Below are 26,892 nucleotides of genomic sequence, written 5' to 3'. Positions count from 1 at the left end.
CGGGGGGGGGGGAATGGATTCCCCTCCTCCTCCTCCCCCTCCAGGCCAGGTTCTACCTTGAAGGGACTTTTTAAGCCTCCCGCTCCTCCTAGAAAGACACCTCGCCCGCGATCCTGAAACCAGTTGGGAAAAACTCAGCCCCCCCACCCCACTCTCCCAGGGACCGAGGGGGGGACCCTCCTCAGGGGAGACGTTCTGGCCGCCTTCTCAACTACGCATGCGCCCCACTGGCTAGCCCCCCCTTGTGGGAAAGAGGAGCGCATGCGCGAGAGGGAGAGCCAGCCGAGCACCCAGTGAGGGGATATTGCGCTTGCGCAGAGATGAGCCGTGGGTGGGGCTTGTAGGGCAGCCTGTCAGTCACTCAACGGGGAAGAAAGGGGGTGGGGGAAACGGCCGTTCTTGCCCCAGCCAGTCTTCCAAAGGGGATGGGCTTCCGCCCGGAGCCAGGTGGCCCATAAGGAGCAGGAGGAGGAGCGAGCTCATTGGGTCTCCATTGTCTCCTCTCAGCTGTGCGACGCTGGGTTGCCAGGCAACCCCCTCAGAGATGCATAAGGCAGGGCGACGCTCAAGGGGACCAGCCCTGGAGGGCTTCCACCCAGCAACGCGTGACGCGCAAGAGGAGCAAGTTCTCATTGGGTCTCCATTGTTCTTCCCTGGGCGGTGCCAGAGCCTGCAGAGGGAGTCAGAGTCTCCCGCCCCCCCCCCGTTCAACCTTGTCCTCTTGAGACACCAGAAGTCCGGTGGGGGGGGGGGTCTCGGTCGGTCCGAGGACGAGGAAGAGGAGGGCAGTATATGTATGTATGTATGTATGTATGTATGTATGTATGTATGTATGTATGTATGTATGTATGTATGTATGTATGTATGTATGTATGTATGTATGTATGTATGTATGTATGTATGTATGAATGAACTGGACCCCTTCACTCTCTCTCACATACACACACGCAAACATACTCAAAATTTCATGTTGACTTCTTCCAAGGCTGTGCCAAGACTTTCTGTGCCATTCGAGAGGGTCCTGGCAGGAGCCTCTCCCAAGGACCCCTTGCCTGAAGTCCCTCTGATTCCCTTTTGTAGCCCCAGTATCTCTTCTTTCTCCTCCTCGCCCAGGATCCTCCCCCTGCTTCCTCTCTGTCCCCTCCCTGTTTATTCCTCCTCCTTCTCTTCCTGCTTGGAATTTCCTGGGACTCTTCATGCAATATTTGGGAAGGGGGGGCGGTTGGTTCCGGGGGGGGGCTCCCCATGTCCCATCCTGTACAGCTTGCTTCGGAGATGATGTTGTTGCTCAAAGTGTGAGACAGACCTCCAGGAAGTGTTTTTTAAAGGCTGTGGCAGGGGAGGGGGAGCCTCGGACTTTGAGGTGGGGTGGCTTTTGGGAGGATGTGCGAGGAGACCTCCAGGTTCCTCATCAGGAGGAGCTCATAGGCAGAAGCTCAGAGGCGGAGGCCGTCCTTCTCCCACTCTCGCCACCTCCCTTTTCCAGGCAGGTCGCCTTTGAGGAAAGGGAGCCCTTGGCAGGGAAGCCAGCCACCGCTTGCCGCCCCCCCCTTGCACCCCTGAGGCCTTTGTCAAAGATTTTGATTTCTCCCAGAGAATTCAACCTCTTTCCCCAGAAAGGAGAGAGAGAGAGAGAGAGAGAGAGAGGTCCACCTGCCCCCACCGACAAAAGCCTCTCGCTTTCTCTCCGGCTGTCTGTGGGCGTCCTCCACCAAGCTCTCTTTTGAGCCCCTCCCCCTCCTCCACGCCCCCTGCATCCTGGAAGGCCCGCCCCTGCCCCGCCCACTCCGCTTGCCAGAGTGGGAACAGAGAGGGAGGAAACGGGTAGAGCGTCTCCTCGTCCGGAAGAGGAAGCAGGGTGCCTTTCCCTTTTCTTTGTCTCTCCGTTCAGCGGTGAACGCGCTGGGACGTCGGGCTGTCTGGGCGTTTCCTGCCCCTGGAGGACCTGGAAGGCGGTGAGCCTTTTGCGGGGGGGGAGGGGAGGGAGGAGGAGGGGGGGTCGTGGAAGGCTTTGTCTTTGGAAGGGTGGGGTGTGGGGGGTGCATTTTAAAAAACCAGCCCCATTTAACGCTCAATCCCGGTCGCCAGCCTCTGCGCTTGGCATGCTTTGCAAGAACGCGGTGGTTTCGTCGCCTGGTTGGGGGGGGGTTCGATCCCTCCACGGCGCCCCCTTGTCTGGACGATCCATCGGGGGGTCCCTTCCATTTCTGCCATTAATAGATTATTATGCAAACCTTTTATTTATACCAACCTCACCCTCTTTTTTTCTTAGTGTTTCCCATTTGGATATATATTCAAGGAAGAGATGGAATGTCTGGGTGGGTGAGTGGGAGGGTCAGGATCTCGCCCTCAAGGGGGCCAGAGAGACAGCCCCTCCCCAATGTCCCCTCCGTGCAAGGCATCTCCTGCTGGGCTTTTTCTGCGAGGAGACCCCCACCTCTCACCGGCATCCTGCCTCCACCCGTCAGGGCAAAAAAAGGGGATGAGAGAAGAGTCCCTGGGCTCTCCCCTGAGTTTCACCTCCTCCTGCTCAAGGTTCAAGGGGGCCCACTGGCAAAAGCTTGGGAAGGCCCGTCAAAGGCTTTCCCAGCAGCGTGAAAGGGAGCGGACGCCATTTGGGACAGACCCGGGATCTTCCAAATGCACTCCTTCAAACCCAGATAATGAAGGGGGGAGGATTTGGGGCCAGGTGAGGGGAAGAGCATCACAAGAAACCACTACAACTCCCCCCCCCGCTGGGGATTGCCTGCTGCGCCCCAGAGACCCTCGGTGGACAAAGGTGGGTGGGAGGGACACCCCCAGCCTCATCTGTCTGGGGATGCAAACCACATTGGCAGATCGCCCAAGATCAAGTCCTGGATGGTACCCTCGACTGACCTGGCATTTAGCAGCAAGAGTGTCAACCCAGAGGGTTGGTCACCCAGCCTATTCAAACTGTTTAAATTTGGAGATGGCTTAGGGCCAACCAACATCCTTTTCCCTCCCCTTCTCTCTTGCATGGGTCTGTGAGTGCTTTCCCCCTACCATATCTCCCCTTGCCCTGAACAAGCCCTGTAGCTGCAACACATTTCCCCCCTCCCCATACACACACTATGATCTTTACCATCAAAACTCATCCCTCCACAAGCAGACAAAGACCAAGTGAACAGCTTCTCTCCAGAGCTGGCTGGGAGTGGGGGAAAAGATCTCACAGAAGAATGAAAAGAAGAAGAAAAAAATTAGGGAGGTGATGGTCCTCTTAAACCTTTTGGGACAGAGGAGTCCCAAGATAAAGCTCTCTTGGAGGCAGGGGCTCAGGTTCCTCAGTTCGACTGCACTGTGGGCGCTGCAGAGGTCCTGCCTCGGCAGGTGAGGTTCTTTTTATACTTGGAGGAAAGGAACAAGACGAGTCAGGGAGCCCCCCCCCCAGGGGATGCCAAAATCCCGACATCTCCTTCCGCCAGCAGAAATTGAGGGTAGGAGGGAAGAAAGGCAACCTATCAGAAGTCCCAGCTTTACACATTATACTGTAAAAGACACGACATGACCTCTCTCCGGTGGGTTCTTCAGGTCCATACTGCATTAAAAAAGGGTTCACAGTTCCACTGTTGTACTGTTCAATTAGGAGGTTTTTCCTGATTCTCAAAATCTGACTCCCTGAGTGCATTAATTTGTGTCCTACATGTCTCCTCTAGTGTTTCTTAAGAGGGAAGCATGGTTTGGTGTTCTCTGCTTCCCACCAACCATGCAAGCTAACTTGAATGACCACATTTTTCTCTCCTGTGTCTCTGAGAGGCCATTCCTTCTTGTTCCTCCTCTTTCCCTCCTCCCTCCTCGTTGTTTCTTCATTAGCTGCTTTTCCATTTTCCTTTTTCTGCTTTCCAAAGGAGAAAGAGAGAGATGGAGATCTACCGCTGCATGATATGAAAACTACAAAGTCAGGCTCTATTAAGAAATGTCTTTTGTTTGCTTTATCCAAGATGCCTCCAGACTAACCATTTTTCTTTTCCCCAAAGGCAGTGGGTGAAAGTGAGCAGATCTCCGCTCACTTCTCTCTGGACCAAAAGGGAATAACCCAATTCCAAATCCCCCTTAACATTTCCAAGGTAAGTGAGATCTCATTCTTTATTCATGGAATAGAATCATGCCGTTGGAAGGAATCTTACAAGCTCATATAGCCCAATGACCAGCTCAATGCAGAAATTAAAGTGTATCTGACGGATGGCAGCCTAATTTTCCTTCAGCCTCTAGTTTCACTGTTGTCCTGCTCAAATAGTTAGGAGGTTTTTCCTGATAATCAAAATCTGGTTCCCTGAGTACATTAATTTGCATCCTACACTCTGGTAGGAGTGAGAACAGATCCTGCCCCTCTGTATGGTAATCTTTCAAGTATTTAAAAAGTGTTCATATCACCCTTCAGTTTTCTTTCCTGAACATGACCAGTTTGTTCAGTCTTTCCTCCTGGGACTTGGTTTCTAGTTCTTGCTCAGTCATCCTTACTGCCCCTTCCCCTCTCAGCCTTTTCCCGTTGGCCTGCATCCTTCTTAAAAGGCAGAACTGGGCACAGTAGTCAATAGGAGGCCTAGCAAATGCCGAGCAGAGAAGAAGGAAGAGTTGACGTGACTTGGAGATGACACCCTTGTTAATGTTGCTGAAAAGAGCCTTTGCCCTGTTGTTTTTTGTGCTGCTGATTCCCATAATAACAGAAGGGTAGTTGATGCCCCATCACACATGGGGAACAAGAGACAGATGTTATGCTTATCGAGTGTTCCCCAGCGGTTAAGTACAGTAATGAGGAAAAAAGACATTTTCTGCTGGCTCTGTGACTTTAAGAAAACACAGGTGTCTGTTCAGAAAAGTGAAAGAACTACACTCTTTAGCCACAGATTCCTTGTTTGTGTTCCTGGTCACAGGATGGAGAATAGAGGGGAGGAGACCAAATGGTTTTTTGTTGTTATTTAGTTGTTAAGTCGTGTCCGACTTTGTGTGACCCCATGGACCAGAGCACGCCAGGCCCTCCTGTCTTCCACTAGCTCTGGAGTTGGGTCAAATTCAATGTTGGTAGCTTCAATGATACTGTCCAACCATCTCATCCTCTGTCGTCTCCTTCCCCTCTTTCACACTTTCCCAACGTCAGGGTCTTTTCCAGGGAGTCTTCTCTTCTCATGAGATGGCCAAAGTACTGAAGGCTCGGCTACAGGATCTGTCTTTCCAGTGACCACTCAGGGTTGATTTCCTTCAGAACGGATAGGTTCTCCTTGCAGTCCAGGGGACTCTCAAGAGTCTCCTCCAGCATGACAATTCAAAAGCATCAATTATTTGACAGTCAGCCTTCTTTATGGTCCAGCTCTCTCTCCCATACATCACTACTGGAAAAACCATAGCTTTGACTATGCGGACCTTCGTTGGCGATGTCTCTGCTTTTTAAGGTGTTGTCTAGGTTCGTCCTTGGTTTCCTCCCCAAAAGCAGGTGTCTTCTAATTTCATGGCTGCTGTCACTATCTGCAGTGACCATGGAGCACAGGAAAGTACAATCTTTGCCTCCATATCTTCTCCTTCTATTTGCCAGGAGGTGATGGGACCAGTGGCCATGATCTCAGTTTTTTTGATGTTGAGCTTCAGACTATTTTTTGCGCTCTCCTCTTTCAACCTCATTAAGAGGTTCTTTAATTCCTTCTCCCTTTCTGCCATCAGAGTGGTATTTGAGTTCTGCATATGTGAGGTTATTGATATATCTTCTGGCAATCTTTATTCCAGCTTTGGGATTCCTCCAGTCCAGCCTTTCGCATAATGTATTGTGCATATTAGTTAAATAAGCAGGGAGACAATATACAGCCTTGTCATACTCCTTTCCCAATTTTGAACCAATCCGTTGTTCCATATCCATTTCTAACTGTTGCTTCCTGTCCCACGTATAGGTTTCTCAGGAGATAGATAAGGTGGTCAGGCACTCCCATTTCTTTAAGAACTTGTCATAATTTGCTGTGGTCCACACTGTCAAAGGCTTTTGTGCAGTCAATGAAGCAGAAGTAGATGTTTTTCTGGAACTCTCTGGCTTTCTCCGTAATCCAGCGCATGTTAGCAATTTGGTCTCTAGTTCCTCTACCCCTTCGAAATCCAGCTTGTACTTCTGGGAGTTCTCGGTCAACATACTGCTGAAGCCTGCCTTGTAGGATTTTGAGCATAACCTTGCTAGCATGTGAAATGAGTGCAACTGTACGGTAGTTGGACCATTCTTTGCCACTGCCCTTCTTGGGGATTGGGACGTAGACTGATCTTTTCCAATCCTCTGGCCACTGCTGAGTTTTCCAAATTTGCTGGCATATTGAGTGTAGAACCTTAACAGCGTCTTCTTTTAAGATTTTAAATAGTTCAACTGGAATGCCATCATATCCACTGGCCTTGGTGTTAGCCATGCTTTCTAAGGCCCACTTGATTTCACTCTCCAGGATGTCTGGCTCAAGGTCAGCAACCTCACTGTCTGGCCAGGACATGAAGATCTTTCTGGTATAATTCTTCTAGGTATTCTTGCCACATGAAGGCAGAAGTGACGGCTTGAAGAGGAAATCAGGCACATGCACACTCTCTCTAGAATCATGACAGAGGATGAGATGGTTGGACAGTGTCATCAAAGCTACCAACAAGAATTTGACACAACTTTGGGAGGCAGTGGAAGACAGGAGGGCCTGGCGTGCTCTGGTCCATGGGGTCACAAAGAGTCGGACATGACTTAACAACTAAACAACAAAAAACAATTTGGTCTCCTCCCCTCTATTCTCCATCCTGTGACCAGGAACACAAACAGGGAATCTGTGGCTAAAGAGTGGGAGAGAGGAGGGGGGGCAACCTCCAGGGCATCCACTTCCTGTTAGAGCAGCACCTCTTCCGCCTTCATAGCTCTAGGTTCCTCTCTCCCCCCCCACTTTCTCCCCCCAAAGAATGGAGAGAGAGAGAAGGGGGGAAATGGATATCATGAGGGACCGGCGACCTCTTCCCTCCCCCCCAGTTTGTGCATAGCTGAGGCCAAGAAGGAGGAGAGACTGGGGTGTAGCAGAGGGAGGGGGCCCAGGGACCTCCGAGGGGGAGGGGGAGGCGCATCTACTCTTTCCTCTCCAGAGCCCCTGCCTTCCTTCTGGGCTTCTCCAACCTCCGGCCTTGAGGGGGGAGGGGAGGAGAAAAGGGTGGGAAGAAAGAGAACACCCCAGGGGTTTGGACACTTTTCCCCTCAGGAGGGGCACTGAAGTGAGCGAGGCTCTCCCTTCAGGTGCTGCCTCTGAAGGGATTTGCCCAAGGTTTCCCTTCAGGAGTGAGAAGCGTTTTTTTGCCAAGGGATGAACTTCTCTGCCCTCACCGTTAACGTTTGATTTTGTATATATAATACATGTGCTAAAATTAGGGCGTACAACCAACTACGCCGCATATATAGAGAGAGAAAGAAGAGGGATATTCGCTTCCCTTTACATTCCTTCCTGACAGGGAAAAGTTTAACAGGGGATAATGAAAACAAAGGACACCCCCACCACCATCTCCTCTTTCCCTAGGATGATCTAGGTCTTAATTAAGCTCATTACTCCTCAAACCTTCTCTCATACTTTCTTCCAAGCTCAGAGACAGAAGCTCTCCTCAAAAGGGACGGGTTTTTGGAAGGACGAAAGAGGGATATCTTCTGGTTGTTGTGGGCTTTTCGGCTCTTTGACCATGTTTTGAACGTTGTTCTTCCTAACGTTTCGCCAGTCTCTGTGGCAGGCATCTTCAGAGGACAGCACTCTGTGCTCTGGTTTAGTTTGCTTGGGAGTGGAATATTTATGGCTGTGAGATAGGCTTTTGTTCTTTTCAGGAGATGGGTGATTAGTGTGTCTCTGAAGATGCCGGCCACAGAGACTGGCAAAACGTTAGGAAGAACAATGTTCAGAACATGGCCAAAGAGCCCGAAAAACCCACAACACCCATTAGATCCCGGCCGTGAAAGCCTTCACGAATACAAGGATTTCTTTCATTCTTCCCTCTTGAGAGAATTTTCTAAATTTCCCCCATGAGTAGACTTCTTCCCTCAGAATTATCTTATTGTTGTTGTTGTTGAGTCCTTTAGTCTTGTCCGATTCTTCGTGACCCCATGAACCAGAGCATGCCAGGCCCTCCTGTCCTCCACTGCCTCCCAGAGTTGGGTAAAAGTCATGTTGGTCCCTTCAATGACACTGTCCAACCATCTCATCCTCTGCTGTCCCGTTCTCCTCTTGCCTTCATACTTTTCCAAGATCAAGGTCTTTCCCAGGGAGTCTTCTCTTCTCATGAGATGGCCAAAGTATTGGAGCCTCAGCTTCAGGATTTGTCCTTCCAGTGAGCACTAAGGTTTGATTTCCTTTAGAATGGATAAGTTTGTTCTCCTTGCAGTCCAGGGGACTCTCAAGAGCCTCCTCCAGCACCACAATTCAAAGGCATCAATTCTTTGGCGGTCAGCTTTCTTTATGGTCCAGCTCTCACTTCCATACATCACTACAGGAAAAACCATAGCTCTGACTATGCGGACTTTTGTTGACAAGGTGATGTCTCTGATTTTTAAGATGCTGTCAAAGTTTGTCATCACTTTCCTCCCAAGAAGCAGGCATCTTTTTAAGACAGCAGGCATCTGCTGTCTCTAACTGCAGTGATCATGGAGCCCAAGAAAATAAAATCTGTCACTGCCTCCATATCTTCCCTTCTGTTTGCCGGGAGGTGATGGGACCAGTTGCCATGATCTTAGTTTTTTTGATGTTGAGTTTCAGACCTTTTTTGCACTCTCCTCTTTCACCCTCATTACAAGGTTCTTTAGTTCCTCCTCACTCTCTGCCATCAGAGTGGTATCATCTGCATATTGGAGGTTGTTGATATTTCTTCTGGCAATCTTAATTCCAGTTTGGGATTCCTCCAGTCCAGCCTTCCGCATGATGTATTCTGCATATAAGTTAAATAAGCTGGGGGACAATATATAGCCTTGTGGTACACCTTTCTCAATTTTGAACCAATCAGTTGTTCCATATCCAGTTCTAACTGTTGCTTCCTGTCCCACGTATAGGTTTCTCAGGAGATAGATAAGGTGGTCAGGCACTCCCATTTCTTTAAGGACTTCCCATAGTTTGCTGTGGTCCACACAGTCAAATGCTTTTACATAGTCAATGAAGCAGAAGTAGATATTTTTCTGGAACTCTGGCTTTCTCCATAATCCAGCAAATGTTAGCAATTTGGTCTCTAGTTCCTCTGCCCCTTCGAAATCCAGCTTGTACTTCTGTGACTTCTCCGTCCCCATACTGCTGAAGAGCCTACCTTGTAGAATTTTGAGCATAACCTTGCTAGCGTGTGAAATGAGTGCAATTGTACGATAGTTGGAGCATTCCTTGGCACTGCCCTTCTTTGGGTTTGGGATGTAGACTGATCTTTTCCAATCCTCTGGCCACTGTTGAGTTTTCCAAACGTGCTGGCATATTGAATGTAGCACCTTAACAGCATCATCTTTTAAGGTTTTATATAGTTCCACTGGGATGCCATCACCTCCACTGGCCTTGTTAGCGAGGCTTTCTAAGGCCCACTTGACTTCACTCTCCAGGATGTTTGGCGGATGGTCAGCACCCACATTATCTCGGTTGTCCGGGATATTCAAATCTTTCTGGAATAATTCCTCTCTGTATTCTTGCCACCTCTTCTTGATGTCTTCTGCTTCTGTGAGGTCCCTACCATTTTTTACCTTTATCATGTCCATCTTTGCACAAAATGTTTCTTTAACATCTCCAGTTTTCTTAAATGGATCTCTGGTTTTTCCCTTTCTATTCTTTTCCTCTGTGTCTTTGCACTGTTCATTTAAGAAGGCCCTCTTGTCTCTCCTTGCTATTCTTTCAAAGTCAGCATTCCATTTTCTGTAACTTTCCCTATCTCCCATGCATTTTGTTTCCCTTCTCTTCTCTGCTATTTGTAAGGCCTCGTTGGACAGCCACTTTGCTTTGCATTTCCTTTTCTTTGGGATGGTTTTTGTTGCTCCCTCCTATAAAATATTACAAGCCTCCATCCATAATTCTTCAGGCAATCTAGTTCCTTAAATCTGTTCTTCACTTCCACTGTATATTCATAAGGGATTTGGTTTAGTCTATACCTGACTAGCCCAGTCATTTTTCCCACTTTCTTCAGTTTAAGCCTGAGTTTTGCTGTAATAAGCTGATGCTCAGAGCCACAATCAGCTCCAGGTACCCAACAACAACATAGAGCTTCTCCATCTTTGGCTGCAGACACTATAATCAATCTCATTTCAGTATTGCCCATCTGGTGAGGTCCACGTCTAGAGTCTCCTCTTGTGTTGTTGGAAAAGAGTGTTTGTGATAACCAGGTTGTTCTCTTTGTCTTTTCTCTTTTTTTAAAAACATTTTATTAGTTTTCCAGTCTATCTACATTGTTTTGTGCTTGTCAGACATCGTGTTGCATATTTGCTTACAATTATTTGTTTTTACATCTCAATATCTTCCTGTTTGTCCCCCCCAATTCCAAACATCTTTCAAGCATTCAAACCATTCACATACAGATTTTAGTACACAATATGACCACTATCATAATATTACTCTCATATTATATAAAATTCTTCTAATCATTCTTCTATTAACAGTCTTCTAGTAACATTTTTATTAAAGGTGGTTCCAGATCCATAACGCAGCTTTAATCTAATTTAGTTTACCTAAAATAAAAAATCACCATATTAGATCTTTACTCTAATTAGGTCTCCCTTATTTCAATTTAATTCTCCTTTTTAATATACAGAATATACCCTTTCACAAATCCAAATAGTAAATATAAACCTGTTTTCAATATTAAGAGGCCCTTCTTTGTTTCCCCTTTTTTCATCTTTCTAGGTAATTCCCTCTCTAATTTCTTTTTCATTTAATATTACTGTGTTTTCAAGCTTTCTGTCATTCCCCATGTCCTCTGAAACCATTTTATAGGTCTGATCTATGCCCACCAACTCTCTATGCACCCAGTCCATCCTCAGTGAGTCCTCCAGGTATCTTGTGATTAATTTTGCTATCTTCTTTTCCTTATCCTCCCTTGGCACTCCTCCCTGATCCAAGACCGGTGCCTCTGTTGGAGCAATTTTCTCGAGCTGCTGTTTTAATTGGGATGCCTCATCTGAAATATTTCCATCTTCCTTGCCGCTCCCTGCTGCCTGCAGACCACAATCCATCTGATGTTGATTAGCTATTTTTGCTTCTTCAAAGTGAGATTTCACGGTGTGCAATATTTTTTCAAGTGCCAGTCTTACTCCATTCCAGAATTCTTCTTGTTGTGCCATTGCAATATTGTATCCGCAGCTGATGGCCTTAAAAGTCCACTTTAGGGTTAATTTCCCAGCCAAGCTCAGAGGAAGTCAAAAGGGAATAACAGCCAAATAATCAAGGTCACAGGCTTCTGGGCTCCACGCCAAGAGATTCCAAGTAGTCAAAATAAATTCAGGTTATCGAATATAGGAAAGTTTCTTAAGCTTCACACCGAACTGTAATGTTCTCAAAGTATATTTTAAAGTTATTTCCTTTCCATCAGCTATCCCTCTCACCAGATTTTTTTTGCCGCTTTTTAGTTTCTGAGGAACAGCATTTCTTTTTTCCATATGTAGGAATTTTCAGGGGTATAACCAATTAGTTATAAAAGTCTCACCGGATGGTAAACAACGATGTCAAAAGGCTGATTCTTGCTTCTTTGGCCGGCTGCCAGCGACTCGGAAGCTCGCCGAGGCTGCTTCTTTCTGCCTGTTCGTTGATTAGGGGGTTTCCTGGATCGAACGGGGTGGCCGCCGCCCCCCCGTGATCAACAGGCTTCCCCCCCAGTTCACCACCCCTCCAGGGCGGTTCTGACACCCTACGGTGTCCCGAACAAGGTCAGGATTCAGCCCAGGGGACAGAGCTCTGTCCTGCTGCTGTCTCGTCGCGACGTCAAGCCGGAAGTCTGCCTTTGTCTTTTCTTGACCATGAGGGCTATTCCATTTCTTCTACGGGATTCTTGCCCACAAGAATCATCTGAAGTGAATTCGCCCATTCCCATCCATTTCAGTTCACTGACGCCCAGGATGTAAGTGTTCATTCTTGCCATCTCCTGTTTGATGACATCCAACTTAACCAAGGTTCATAAATCTTACATTGTAGATTCCTATGCAGTATTTTTCTTTGCAGCATCAGACTTCCTTTTATTTCCAGGCACATCTGCAGCTGAGCGTCCTTTCAGCTTTGGCCCAACCACTTCATTAACTCTGGAGCTACTATGTACTTCTATTCTGCTCTTCCTCTGTAGCATGTTGGATACCTTCCGACCTGAGGGGTCATCTTCCAGCGGCATATCTTAGCCTTTTGTTTCTGTCCATGGAGTTTTCTTGGGAAAGATACTGGAATGGCTTGCCAGTTCCTCCTCCAGGTGGATCACGTTTAGTCAGAACTCTCCACTATGACCTGTCCGTCTTGGGTGTCCCTGCACGGCATAGCCCATAACTTTTCTGAATTACTCAAGCCCCTTTACCCCGACAAGGCAGGAATCCGTGAAGTAGAAATGGTTCTATGTAGCTTCATTTGTTTTACATTTTACTTATAAAAGTATTTTAGTAGTGGTTTCATGCAGTTTGAACGATGGAAATTGTGCTTGATGAGTCCAGCTACAAAATTTTGTGATATATGGGATATAAATACCCAGTTACACCGAAAATAAGACCTAACCTGAAAATAAGCCCTAGTATGATTTTTCAGGATGCTCATAATATAAGCCTTACCCTGAAAATAAGCGCCAGTTAAGTGAAACTCACCATTGTGCAGGAACTAGAAGATGACATGACTGTGTTTGAATAAATGTAGATGGTTGTACATGAAAAAAATAAAACATCCCCTGAAAATGAGCCCTAATGCTTATTTTGCAGCAAAAATTAATATAAGACCCAGTCTTCTTTTCTGGGGAACAGGGTATTCAAAAGAAATCAATCAACCTTTGTGTTTAAAAAGAGTTGTGAGTGTGAAAGGACAGAAACGATATTGTCAAACCTGAAGCGTCACACCTTTGAGCATATAATCAGCAGAAAATATACTTACACCTTGTAGATCAAGTGGACGGGGGGGGGCAGACTTTGGCTGCCATGTTCAGACACTTTATATAAATACAAAAATACATTCTGTGTGCGCACACTTGGATGTTGTATTCGTAGAACTATCGCAATAGCATTAAAAGTACTCAAAAACTTTCATGTGTTCCTATAAAGACATGACAAAATGAACCATTTCTGGTTTTGATGGTTGTTGTGGGTTTTTTGGGTTCTTTGGCCGTGTTCTGAAGGTTGTTCTTCCTGACGTTTCACCAGTCTCCATGGCCGACATTTTCAGAGGACTGGAATAGGAACTCAGTCCATGCCAAAGAGCCCGAAAAACCCACAACAACCATCAGATCCCGGCTGTGAAAGCCTTCGTGAATACATTTCTGGTTTGTTTCTCTACTTTTTCTCTTTCTGGCCAGACTTGTTTGGCAGTTCAGCCTCTGCCTGGCTTCTCCGTGCGCTGTGCCTTGGCTCTCCTGGCCTGCCTGCAGGAACACTCCCCAAGAGGAAAAGGGCTCCTTTGCATGGCCTGCTATTAAATTTGCTGAGGAGGGAAGGGCAAGAGAGAGTCAAGGTGCCTCTGACCCCATTCCCCAACCTCTAGCATCAAAGAGACGGTGAAGAAATGGGGAACCTCGGAGCTGTGCCTGCCATGCGTAACCCCATATTTTTCTAAGTACTCCCAAGATCCTTCTCACCTCTCCCAGACGGAAAAAATGTGAGTGCGTTTCTGGGTAGGCTGTACTGCAAATTTCGACTTATCAAAGATTTTCATCCAGCCCATCTGCCTGTAACATGTCAGCTTCCAAAATTCCCCCTAAAAGAGGAACTTGCATTATATACATGGTCTAGTCGGTGGGCAAAGCCTTCATGTTTTAAATGGCATGACCAGGAGAATGGCATAGAGGTCACAGGTGAGAAAAATTTTGTTTCCTTTAGCAATGTCAAGCTGGTGAGGCAGTACAACTCTGTGCCTGATTTTAAGGACGACGACGAAAAATAGGAGCAGATCTGAACGCATCCTGCCTTGATGCTCACCATCATAAAAGCCTTTCTACAATTGTGATTCTGTTGAGCTCTTTTATCTCATTCCATCACATTGTGGTGTAAGGACAAGTCATGAACGTCAAGGTCTTCTAATAAAACATCTTTATTTCTTGACAACTTATCACACTCTCGGTCAACAGAGGTTCCTGTCTCTTGCTTCAGAGATGGACCATAACATTTATCATCTTCCATCTCAACAGATTTCCCTTTAACATTAAGGTTGATGAACTTCAAACTTTGCCATACCTCTTTGGTGATAAGCCTGAGGTTTCGGGTGCAGCTACATCATTCGGTGTCATTGGGGAGGGGGTGGAAAGCCCAGTCTCCCTGTGGCTCCCATACCTTTTGGCCCGGGTTTTGCCTCAACTTTGGTCTGAATGGACTGACCCCACCGGGTTTCCCAGGATTCTTCATACATTATCTGTATTCTCTTCTCTGGGTCTCCGTTGCTGCCAGGCTTTGAACTGCTTTCTCCATTCTCTCTCTTCAGTTTCCCTCCAATTGGGAAACTTTCTATAGATTTGTCTCTTTCACTCTTTCTCTGCGTATTCCCTTGGGATTTTGAACTCCGTCCACTCCCCTGCCCAGGGGTCTTCCTGCACAATCTACCCAGTTTTCTTTTTTGTCAACCTTCCCTTCCTCCTGTACCCAACGAGTGTCCTTGTCTTCCATCTCCAACTGCCCTCCTCCTTCCTTCCTTTTATCCCCTCTATCTTTCCCGCTTCAATGGCTCTTTCTGGTGTTCCTTTTTCTAAACACCATCCCTGTAAATCTCCCATTACGGTAGACAGGAGTCCCTCGGTGCTTCTGCTGGAAGAGACGGATGGGATGCTCTGTGGAGTGCCTTTGGAGGTACTCCCAGGCTCTCTCAAGCATTCAAACGTCTTCTAGTCCATCGCACTGTTCAGATTGCCCCCGACAACACTCCAGTTCTACTCCATAAACCCATTCGCTCACTCTCTCCTTCTCTTGGCCATTCGAGTCCGGGAATGGTGCTTTGCCCGTCACATCTCCCCAGTTGCAGTTCACATCTCAACAGAGGACAACATCGTAGCAGACCATCTCAGCAGTCTTCATAACCAAACCCACGAAGGGGCTCTAGATCACCTGGTCTTTTTTCCGCTGTGTTACAAGTGAGGCACCCCCTCCAAGGATGTCTTTGCTACTACCATAAACAAGGAATGTGGTCATTACTGTTCAAAAGCAGGTATTGGCAGAGGATCATTAGGAGACACCTTCATGACACAATGGTCTCCAAGCCTCCTGTATCTTTTTCCTCCTTTCCCACTTCTGCAAAGAATTATAGTCAAACTCTGGCAAGATCAGTCGGACGCAATACTAATGGTGCCATGGTGGCCTAGCCAGCGATGATTCAGGACTCTGAAGTCACTGGCATCCAACTTCTTTCCACTCCCAATGCTGCCGCATTTACTCACTCATCCTGATCTTTCATCCTGATCTTCAGACTCTCCACCTCACAGCATGGAGAATTCACCCTCGATAGGCCTTGTCCTAGATGGAACGAGAAAACCTCTAGCAACTTGTATTATACAAATGGAATGTTTTCTCCAAGTTTGCACTGGCCCACAGTCTGCCTACTACGCCTCCTTCTCTGGAGGCTCTCCTCCCCTTCCTTCTGCTTCTCTTCAAACAAGCTTTATCCCATTCCACCCTCAAGGTCTCCACTGCGGCTCTCTTGTCTCATCAGCCTCAGGGCTTGGAGATGGCATCACTTTACCGCCATCTTCCTCTCAAGAGACTCCTCAAGGATCTCTGAGGAATTCCCCTTCCAACCCCAATATGAACTGTACCCCCAATACTAGAAGAAGACACTTTTTTCCTTTTTTTGACACAACTGTTTTATTCTTAGCTCCCTCATGTTTTTCAACAATCACCTCTTCCGGCTCTGCAAATCCTTCAAACACCATTTCTGGCTGAACTTCTCAACTGAGTCTAACAGGCAAACCATTAACAGGCATTGAGGAGAGATTCCCACTATCCCTGCTGGTCCCTTCACAGGCTGGGATTCTTTGTCCATTCTTCCGTGTCTCTCACCTTTCAGTGTGGGTGACTCCTTTGATCCCCAACCTCCCGATTCCTCCTGCCATGAGGCAAATATGTACTGTATGTCAAAGGGAGTTACACTTGTTGACACCAGATCTCCCATGGCCCACACTCCCTGCCTCTGATCTCTCTCTCCTATCTTTCATTGCCTTTCTCTCTGGGCCTCATTCCTCTCCATCTTCTCTCTTTCTCTCTGTGTAAGTGTTCTTTCCATCCTCTTTCCCCACAGTATGATGGCTTACAAGGAAGTTGTCACAACTCTTCCATGAAAAGTCAACTAACTCTTACTTAGGCATTTAGTGAATAAACATTCATTAATTTTTTTTTCTCTTAGGCTAGAAGAATCCAAATCCCTCAACAATTGTAGCCAGTTTTCCACCCAGAATATTTTCCTTTTCCTTTCTCTTATTCTTCTGAGTTCTGTTAGGATGGACGAGAAGACTTTCCTGCATTGAGCAGGGGATTGGACTTGTTGGTTTTGTAGGCCCCTTCCAACTTCACTTTTCTATGATTCTATGGATGGGAAGAAAGAAATATTCCTCTGTGGCTTTCATGAGTGATGGTAATCTTTCTGTCAAATCCATCATCTGTTTTCTAAGATGTTCAGCATACCTAGACAGCCTGTGGATCTTCCTTGCGTATTTGGGTTTAAATCCCGTGCACCCATGGAACAATACCAGCATGAAAATGATGAGTTGTTATTTATATCCCGCCTATCTGGTCAGTCATGACCACTCTAGGCGGCTTACAACATGAATAAAATATGCATAAAATACACAGATAGATATAAAATTATTACATGGTGAACAATAAACAAAATCCAATAAGATGGAAAACAAACAGTAGGAGAGGAGAGGGAAGGAAAACATCAGGAATGAACTGGAGGGAAGGCCTGCCGAAGCATCCATGTTTTTAGTTGATTTTTAAAGATACCCAGCGAGGAAGCCGCATGAATCTCCAGAGGTAGGTTGTTCCAGAGGCGAGGAGCCACCGCCGAGAAGGCCCGGTTTCTTGTTTTTTCCTTCCGGGCCTCCCTCGGCGTCAGGCTCCTCAGCTTCACCTCCTGACTCGATCGAGTGATACGGGTAGTTCTTGGTGGAAGTAGACGTTCCACCAAGTATCGAGGCCCTAAACCATTTAGGGCTTTGTACGTAAGCATCAACACTTTGAAGTCGATGCGGAACCAAATGGGCAGCCAATGCAGTGCGGCCAGAGTGGGTGAGATGTGTTCGTATTTTTTCACTCCACTAAGTCTGGCCACTGCATTCTGCACCACCTGGAGTTTCCGCAACAGCCTCAAAGGCAGCCCCACATATAGTGCATTACAGTGGTCTAATCTTGAGATTATGAGCACATCCACCAAGGTAGTGAGCGCTCCAATATCGAGATAGGACCACAGCTGGGCTACCTGCCGAAGGTGAAAAAAGGCGGTACAGACCACCAACGCCACCTGAGTTTCCATAGTGAGCACCAGGTCCAGATGGATCCCCAGGCTGCGGACCCCATCCTTGGCGGCAAGAGTCACCCCCCCAAAAGAGGGAGTTTCCCAGGCCCCCAAATGTGGGGGTGCCCACCCTCAGTACCTCCATCTTGTCCGGGTTCAGCCTCAGCCCATTTTCTTGCATCCATTGCAGTACAGTCCCCAGGCAGCGCTAAAGGGACAGAACGGCATCTCCTGCGGTTGGTGAAAAGGAGATGTAAAGCCGAGTGTCATCAGCGTACTGATGACACGATGCTCCACACCCTCTGATGACCCCACCCAGCGGCCTCATATAGATGTTAAATACCATTGGGGAGATAATCGACCCCTGTGGAACCCCACGATTGACTCCACGGGGCCGAAACACTCTCCCCAAGCTGTACTCTCTGGGGACGGTCCTCCAAGAAGGAACGGAGCCAGGCCAGTGCCAGGCCACCAATTCCCAGCTCAGAGAGCCTCCCCAGGAGGATACCATGGTCAATGGTATCAAAGGCCGCTGAGATGTCGAGGAGGACCAGCAGAGACACTTTGCCCCTATCAGCCTCCCTCAACAGGTCATCACACAGGGCGACCAGTGCAGTTTCTGCACCATGGCGCGGCCTGAAGCCCGACTGAAATGGATCCAGGACATCTGTTTCATCCAAGTGCACCTGAAGCTGGTTGGCCACCACCCTCTCGACCACTTTGCTTAAGAAAGAAACATTGGTGATGGGCCATTAGTTGCCAGTTTCATCCGCCACCAAACTGGGTTTCTTCCTAATGGGCCTAACGAGTGTCTCCGTGAGGGCAGATGGAAACCTGCCCTCAAGGAAAGACCCATTGATTATTACAGTGGCCCATTCCATTGTTGTAGGCCTGGCTGCTTTGATTAGCCAGGCCAGGCAAGGATCAAGGGAGGAGGAGGTGGCACAGCAGCAATCAAGCGCCTTGGCCACAGAATCAGGCGTGACAGGCTGAAAGGAGTCAAGGGTTACCGGGCAAGACGGAGCACTGGACATCTCTGCTCAACTCACTGTGTTCAAAAAAGGAGAGAGGTCCCGGCAGATGGCCTCCACTTTAGATTTTTAAAATGCTGCAAATTGGTCTGGTGAAAAACTAGGGGGAGGCCCATCACTCAGACCAATTCCGGATAGGTTGCACACTATATGTAATAGTTCCGCCTGCTGGTTGGACGCTTCGCTTATCCGGTTAGCGAAGTATGCTCAACTGGCAGCCTTTACCTTAGCCAGGTAAAGGTTAGTAGCGACCTTGACAGCTATCCAATTATAATCCGTTGGGTCCTTTCTCCACTTGCGCTCTAGCCGTCTCCTAAACCTCTTCAACGCCCGGAGATCCTGGTTAAACCAGGGCGCCGGGCGGGCTCTGCGTTGGAGAGGGCGTTTAGGTGCGATCGTGTCTACAGCCCTAGCCGCGGCGGCAAACCAGCCGTCAACCAGAGCTTTGACAGGAGCGTCAACCAGGTCAGCTGTAACACCTCTCATGGCATCCTGGAATCCAACAGGATCCAGTAGCCTTCGAGCGCGGACCATGGCAATAGGTCCCTGCTCCCTGCGAGGGGGGAGAGCCATTTTGAGGGTGCATTTTATTAGGTGGTGATCCAACCATGACAAGGGGACCGACTCAAGGTCCGTCACCATCAGACCACTCTCACCCCAACTGGAGGAAAAAACCAGGTCAAGTGTGTGGCCGCCCACGTGGGTGGGGCCGTTGACATGTTGGGACATGTTCAAAAAGGCCATGGTCTCCAAGAACTCAAGAGCTGGCCCGGAAGTCTCTGCCCCTGCGTGCACATTCATCATCATAGGCATCCTTCAGTCTCGAGAGACTATGGTAACATGCTCTGAATCGAGGCGTGTCCTCTCCAGAGCATGAAGCCCGGGTAAGGTAATATGGAGGATAGGCTGTTACCCAAGCAGCAGATCCCCCCTCTCCACATTGCTGAAATGGTCCAATGGAAAGGCAAGAGCCAATACGACTGGTTCCAGCAACGTCGCAGGAGTTGGCAGAACGACACGAGCTGCCTTCGGGACTCCAGCTCCGGATTTTGCCTCGAGGTTAACTCCTGAAGCCTTTTCCACTGGTGGATATAGCCACAAGGCAGTGGAGGTTTGAAATCGGAGTTTTCCTTCTCCTAGATGGGCTGCCTTCCATGACTGACGAGCCCCACATTGAAATCACCCAAAACCAATAGCTTCGGGGATCCCAACAGTGCCGCGGAGACAAAGTCCACCAGCTCTGGTAGGGAAATGGCTGGGTTGCGGGAAGCACGGTAACCCAGCAAGATCCCAATACCATCCTTGGCCCCAATCAACACGTGGAGAGCTTTTAGACCTGGCTTTACCACTGAGGAGCGCCTAGTAACCTCCAGGATGGATTTATAAACAATGGCTACTCCCCCCCGCCCCTCCAGTCTACCCTGGTGTTGGACAGCATAACCGGGTGGACAGATGAGTGCTGGGGGGGGACCCCTCCTCCGCCAATCCATGTTTCGGTTATGCATGCCAGGTCTGCATCCTCCTCCAGGAAATGAATACAATCGGGTCCAACCCCCTGCTCAACACAGGAATACTATCAAAACATATCTGACAGGTGATTATACAAGTTTTTTTTGAGTACTTCACTGTTGGAGCACTCGCCAACTCCCAGAGTAACTGGTTCCACTGCCGTATTTCTCTATAGGCCGCTTCCAAATAAATTATTCTATGATTCTATTATTCTGAATAGATGAAGCATTTTTGTGTGTTTTAATTGGTTCTGTGTTATATTTGTCTTTTTTAAAAAAATCAGATAAAAATCCAGGACAACCAGAACTCTCTATATTCAGCTATTTGGAAAGTGACAAGAATCAAGTGTGAAGCAGGAAAATAAAACACCCAAAAGAGACAAAAAGACAGAATGGAAGCCAAACAATGACAAGGAAGAGTACATCTCCAATTTCACAGAGTGCTTATTTCTACAAATTTCTGATCATTGGAAAAAAAATGTCAAGGAAAAGGAAGGAGAAGGTGCATCACAGGCAGAAAAGCATTCCTATGGACTTCAGATATCAATAGACATGGCTAGGTCTACACAAAAGAAAAATCAAATCAATGAATGGAGCATGGAAAGACCATGAATACAAACAATAATTTTTCAGTTGAAAAACCTCTTAGAGGGATAAAGCGGTATAAATGCCTCCAGTGTGGAAAGAGCTTCAGCCAAAGCAGTTACCTGAGTACACATCGAAGAACTCACACAGGGGAGAAACCATATAAATGCATGGAATGTGGAAAAAGCTTCAGTCAGAGTGGTAAACTTAGGTTACATCAAAGAACTCACACAGGGGAGAAGGCATATGAATGCATCAAATGTTTAAAGAGCTTCAGTAACAGTAGTAACCTTAGGTCACATGAAAGAACTCATACTGGAGAGAAACCGTATAAATGCATGGAGTGTGGAAAGAGCTTTAGTCAGAGTAGTAAACTTAGGTTACATCAAAGAACTCACTCAGGGGAGAAACCATATAAATGCATAGAATGTGGAAAAAGCTTTAGTCAGAGTGGTAAACTTAGTTTACATCAAAGAACTCACACAGGGGAGAAACCATATAAATGCATTGAATGTGGAAAAAGGTTCAATCAGAGTGGTAAACTTAGGTTACATCAAAGAACTCACTCAGGGGAGAAACCATATAAATGCACAGAATGTGGAAAGAGTTTCAGTCAGAGTGGTGACCTTAAGTCACATCAAAGAACTCACACAGGAGAGAAACCATATAAATGCATAGAATGTGGAAAAAGCTTCACTCAGAGTGGTAAACTTAGGTTACATCAAAGAACCCACACAGGGGAGAAACCATATAAATGCATGGAATGTGGAAAGAGCTTCAGTCAGAGTGGAAAACTTAGGTTACATCAAAGGACCCATACAGGGGAGAAACCATATGAATGCATGGAATGTGGAAAGAGCTTCAATCAGAGTGGTGACCTTAGGTCACATCGAAGAACTCACACTGGCGAGAAACCATATAAATGCATTGAATGTGGAAAAAGGTTCAGTCAGAGTGGTAAACTTAGGTTACACCAAAGAACTCACACGGGGGAGAAACCATATAAATGCATTGAATGTGGAAAAAGGTTCAGTCACAGATGTAATCTTCGGTCACATGAAAGAACCCATACTGGGGAGAAACCATATAAATGCATGGAATGTGGAAAGAGCTTTAGTCAGAGTAATAAACTTAGGTCACATCGAAGAACTCACACAGGGGAGAAACCGTATAAATGCATGGAATGTGGAAGAAGCTTCAGTCAGAGTAGTAAACTTAGGTTACATCAAAGAACTCACACAGGGGAGAAACCATATAAATGCATGGAATGTGGAAAGAGCTTCAGTCACAGTTGTAACCTTAGGTCACATGAAAGAACTCATACTGGGGAGAAACCGTATAAATGCATGGAATGTGGAAAGAGCTTCAGACAGAGTGGTCAGCTTAGGTCACATCAAAGAACTCACATTGGGGGAAAATTTTAACCATAGAAAGGCGTGGAATGTAAAAAAGCTTCAGTAGGAGCAATTATCATTTGTCATATCAAAGAACTCATAGTGGGAAGAAACCATCTGAATTCATGAAAGCTTTAATATGACAAATTGCTTGAATTCTATTCAAAGAACTGAGATGGGGAGAAACTATAGAAATACACAGGATGTGGACTGAGGTTCTGTTGATGAGGTAATCTTAGCTGTGAATTGTTAAAAATTTTATTTTTAACTTAATTGTAGGCAGATGTCTTCACCAAAAAGTAAAAACTGCTGTAAGAAAGATGCTTCAGAGGTGATTAAAAGTGATATCGTTTAGAAAAATTACACGTGGGGATTACACCTGAGGATATAGTTACATTACAGCCCCATGTTTTGGTAAAAAAACACTGCTGATAAGTTAACAAGGTATGAGTAGCTGATTCAGTTTTGTGCTGGTTTCTACTGGAAAGAATAAGCAATAAAATGCTGATGTAATATGAAACAGAGAGAAAAGACAAAAATTGGAATGAATTTTGAAGTGCCGCTTGTGATGTCTTTTACTTCTAACATTAATTAACAAGAAGAGCTCACAAAGTAGATGTGGAAACTTTTGTCAAACCAAGGGGAACAATACATTGTACAATGGAAGCTTTTACAGAATAGTGTAGAGGGGAAAAATGATGGATGTTATAAAGCTAACTGATGAAAAGAAGAGCAATTGGTGAAGAGGGAAAAGGTGAGAAATTACTATTAATAGTAATTGAGTTTTGAAGAGGGTATAAATCAATATATACATTTATGAAAAACTAGGCATTTGAATGCTATTGTATTGAGAGTACAGTGGTGTCTTGCTTAGCGATGACCTCGTTAAATGACGAATCCGCTTGACGAGTTTTTTTGCGATTGCAAAACGATGTTTTAGTGGGAAAAATTTGCTTTATGATGATTGGTTCCCTGCTTCGAGAACTGATTCTTCGCATTACGATGAACTGAAAACAGTTGATCGCGGCTGTCAAAATTACCGCCCACTGTGCAAAATGGCTCCCCACTGTTTTCAGCACTGCTTTTTCGCTAGACAGGGAGCAGAAAATGGCTGTCCTATGGAGGATCTTCGCTGGACGATTAGGTATTTAGCCCATTGGAATGCATTAACCGGTTTTTAACGCATTTCAATGGGATTTTTTATTTCGCTTGACGACAATTTCATTCTACAGCAATTTCGCTGGAACGGATTAACGTCGTCAAGGGAGGCACCACTGTTTACTGCTTTGTAACAGCAGGGATTTTTCAAGGGAGGGGGGACTTTGAGTTTTACAAGCTCTGGTCTCTTTGGGCACTGGACTGCACTGGGTTGGAGGTGGCCAAACCCTGTGAGCCGCAACATCTGAGCTTCTCAGTGGCTGAGAAAACCCTAGCCTTGGGAAGATTTGGTTTTGCCAACTGATGCAGAAGAAGGGATAGAAATATCGGGAGACATCTTGCTCACACTGTTATTAGGAAGGAATGGAGAACCACAAAGGCTTCGTATTCATGGAGTACAACAGATGATGGAACTGATGCTGGTTGAAAGTCCTGGGAAGAGCGGAAAGATACATTAACTGTGTGGCAGTGACGGCCAGCAATAGTTTTTACAGACAGCTGGGTGAGAAGAACATTTTCGGTGTGTTAAAAATGCATTTATCTCCAAATAAAGTTTTTTACTTTGCATATATTTATTTTAAAAATTGAAATACTTTTGCAGGTCTTTCATTGAAAGTGATAAGGGTTTTTGCTTGCTTTCATTGTATTCTTATGACTCACACTGAAGAAGTGATCAAAAATCCTTTTATTCGATCTCTTCTAACTGTCCCTCACAACATGCCCTCTGCATATCTAAGGGCCGAAGTAGGATTGATTCCATATTCCACTGTCATATTGCGCTGGCCATGTATTGGCTGAAATTGGCCAGTATGAATTATTCTCGCCTTCCTATGAAGTGTTACACAGAACAGCTTCAGAATCCATCTCAAAAATCCTGGGTGAATTTAGTTAGACCAGACCTGGGCAAAGTGCGGCCCGAGGGCCACATACAGCCCGCAAGCCGCTCCTGTCCGGCCCGCCAGTCATCGCTGTAGTCCGGTGTTCAAGCACTTGTTCAAGCCCAAGACAAACTGGATTTCTCTCACTGAACCAGTTGAACATCAAAACCTTTTATAGCTTTTTGTCTAAAGTTGATCAGTTGCTTATCTTTAACATACCCCCAAAAAACTCTTTTGTATTTGTGAAGATTAACAAATTTAAAATAAAAACAATCATAACATCACTTTCATTTTATTTTTAAGTAAAGTTGGTTCAGCCCCCAAACACAGTTCAGATTTTTCATGTGGCCCCCTATAGAAATTAATTGCCCACCCCTGAGTTAGACCCATTTTGCAGAACTATGGGATTGACACAGACTCCCTTCCTACCTTTGTTTCAAACAGAGCTAAGCAATTGGTTAAAGAGAAAATACGTCTTTACTAAGTGGCAGGATCTCCGTGCCGTCTCAGAAATGTCCTATAACTGTTGGTACCCTTTCTATAAAACATAATTCTGTTTGGAGGACTACTTTGTTAATTTAACCTCAGCCCCTTTAAGAAAAGTGTTTACAGCTCTGCACTTTCAGTGTATGCCATAGGAAGATATGAAAATGTTCCTTTTGATCAAAGACTTTGTATATGTGGATCAGGAGAAGTTGATGATGTTCTCATTATTTGTTAAGATGTCCTTTACATGATCACCCTAGGAGCAAATTCCTTGCAGGCATACTTTGAACTTTGTGTGGCAGTCCTCCTCTGGCTCAACTCTGCATGCTGCTTGTGGACAGGGATGTATTTACTACCCCCTGGCAGCAACGAAGATTCGTGCCAAGCATCTAAAATCCTAAATCTTTCTTTTTAAGTGTAATTGTGATATGACAGTGCCACGTATGTTTGATGCTGTCATTGATATATTGTGATGACATATGGTTTTAAGCAATCAACCAATAAAGTGTAAAGTGTATTCTTAGAAACTTTTAAGTTTTCTGAAGATGTATTCTTTGTCTTTCTAGATTATGAGCTTTAATATGTTTTAATGTGTTTGCATTTTTAATTCAAACATGTCGTAATTTTTTCCTGTAACCTGAGTTTAAACACCTGCATCTTTTTACAAGGTGCAAGGATGTATTTTAAGTAAGTGTGTTGGTTCCCAGGCCTAAAAAGAAGATGGAAACTTCCAAGGGAAGATGGGATGGTGAGCCTGATACAAATCTGCAAGGATTTGCAAGAGATAAAGTTTCTATATCAGCAAGAAGCTTCATGTGAACAAGGAATTTCTAAATTTGATTTGTTTGTCTAGAGAATAAAAAGTGGAAGCAGGCTGGCTGGAGCCACAATTGTGGCAAATGGAAAAAAACTACAAGTGCAAGGAGCATTCCTGCATGGTCACCACTGACTGTACCTGCCCAGGACAAATTAGAGCCAGCCCCCTGCATACTTCAGCTCACCCAGGTTCAGCCCATAGAGACAGCCCACAGGGAAGATGCCTACAAGAAGGATGGCCCAGGAAGAGACCTTGGGCTTCGAAGAGCGCTGCAACGTTGCTCCCATCGCTCTTCCTGAAGGGCTGATCCACTTGAGTGTGTGTGAGCATGGTGTGCATGTGAAGTGTGAAAGAGGACTCTGGATACCTTTGTCTTATGTTGTAAATGAAGGAAAGCAGTAAATGTTCCATGAATAGTGTTGGAATCAAAAGGTTTGGTGAACCGCCTCCTTGTCGGCAGTCTGGCTGGGATCTCCTCTCCTCTCCTGGTCCCTCTCCCTAGGGTGTAGAGAACATTAATCCCTCGGGTAACAAATAGATTGCAAACCAAACATTTGAACATGGTTACCTTTGTTTCTAATCCCTTTCTAAAGCAGACAGTGAACCTTGAAGGGGTTTCTGCTTAGCAGATAAGAATAGACAAAGGAGGGAGGCTGCCTGAATTGCTCTTGCTTGCAACTGACTGGAAATGTGTCCTTGGAGAGTGATAAGGGACCTGGGAGTCTAACCGGCGGGAACTGAGAGAGAAGACGTCTGTTAACCTTCCTTTCCTCCTCCTTCACACCATCCCTTGCCTCCTCCATCTTGTTTAAGCTTTTAAAAGTATATTCTGTAAGGAGCAGGCATGCTTCTCTGCATGTTTCTGCGGTTGAGGCTTTCAGCTGAAAATAAAATATCGATTGATCTCTCTGGCTGATTGATTAAGGCATTAGAGACAGGCAAAATGCCAGGAAAGTCAAAGGGACCTTTGACAGAGTTAGCGGAATTTTACCAGGATTTTTCCCAGGTGGTGATAACCGGCAGAGTTCCCAGTGAAGTGCAGACACAATCAGCAAACACTCTTGTAGCAGAAATACTTGGTTTATATGCAGAATATTTACAGATATTTACAGCTTCAGTCCTTGTTCTATACACGGCAGTTTCACAGTCACAGAGCCTTAAATCAATGTCACAGTCCAGTAAATAGTCATATACCATATATCAGTCTGTTCAGCCAGAGTTCCACTCTCCAAGCACGTAGGTACGGCTTCCTCAGAACTCTCAGGCTTGGCTCCTCAGCTACAGCACTTCACGATGACACGGCACACAGCAACACAGCAACAGGAGCCTCGTGGCGCAGTGGTTAAAATGCTGTACTGCAGCTAAAACTGTGCTCACGACCTGGGGTTCAAATCCCAGGTAGCTGGCTCAAGGTTGACTCAGC

General features: G+C 46.1%; 2 protein-coding genes across 3 annotated transcripts in view; both read left to right on the top strand.

The window, feature by feature from the left end:
* Nucleotides 1-26,892, top strand: part of LOC110070683 (uncharacterized) — a 394,582-nt gene that overhangs the window by 126,226 nt on the left and 241,464 nt on the right. The gene's annotated exons all lie outside the window — the stretch shown is intronic.
* Nucleotides 1,831-25,179, top strand: LOC140703807 (uncharacterized). Of its 2 annotated transcripts, none has more exons than XM_072987697.2 (3): nucleotides 1,831-1,955; nucleotides 4,000-4,085; nucleotides 20,436-25,179. In XM_072987697.2, exon 3 carries the CDS (start codon nucleotides 20,742-20,744, stop codon nucleotides 22,158-22,160), a length of 1,419 nt encoding a protein of 472 aa, XP_072843798.2. In that variant the 5' UTR covers nucleotides 1,831-1,955; nucleotides 4,000-4,085; nucleotides 20,436-20,741; the 3' UTR covers nucleotides 22,161-25,179. The 2 variants fall into 2 exon arrangements, with proteins under 2 accessions (XP_072843798.2, XP_072843797.2); XM_072987696.2 differs by having other exon boundaries at nucleotides 1,844-1,955; nucleotides 3,996-4,085.

The sequence above is a fragment of the Pogona vitticeps genome, chromosome 2 (genome assembly GCF_051106095.1).
Source record: "Pogona vitticeps strain Pit_001003342236 chromosome 2, PviZW2.1, whole genome shotgun sequence".
Lineage (NCBI taxonomy): Eukaryota > Metazoa > Chordata > Lepidosauria > Squamata > Agamidae > Pogona > Pogona vitticeps.
This window is presented reverse-complemented; position numbering and strand designations above follow the sequence as displayed.

Excerpts from the sequence above, each read along its gene's own strand:
- LOC140703807 (XM_072987697.2), top strand. The coding sequence starts at position 20,742 with ATGGAGCATGGAAAGACCATGAATACAAACAATAATTTTTCAGTTGAA.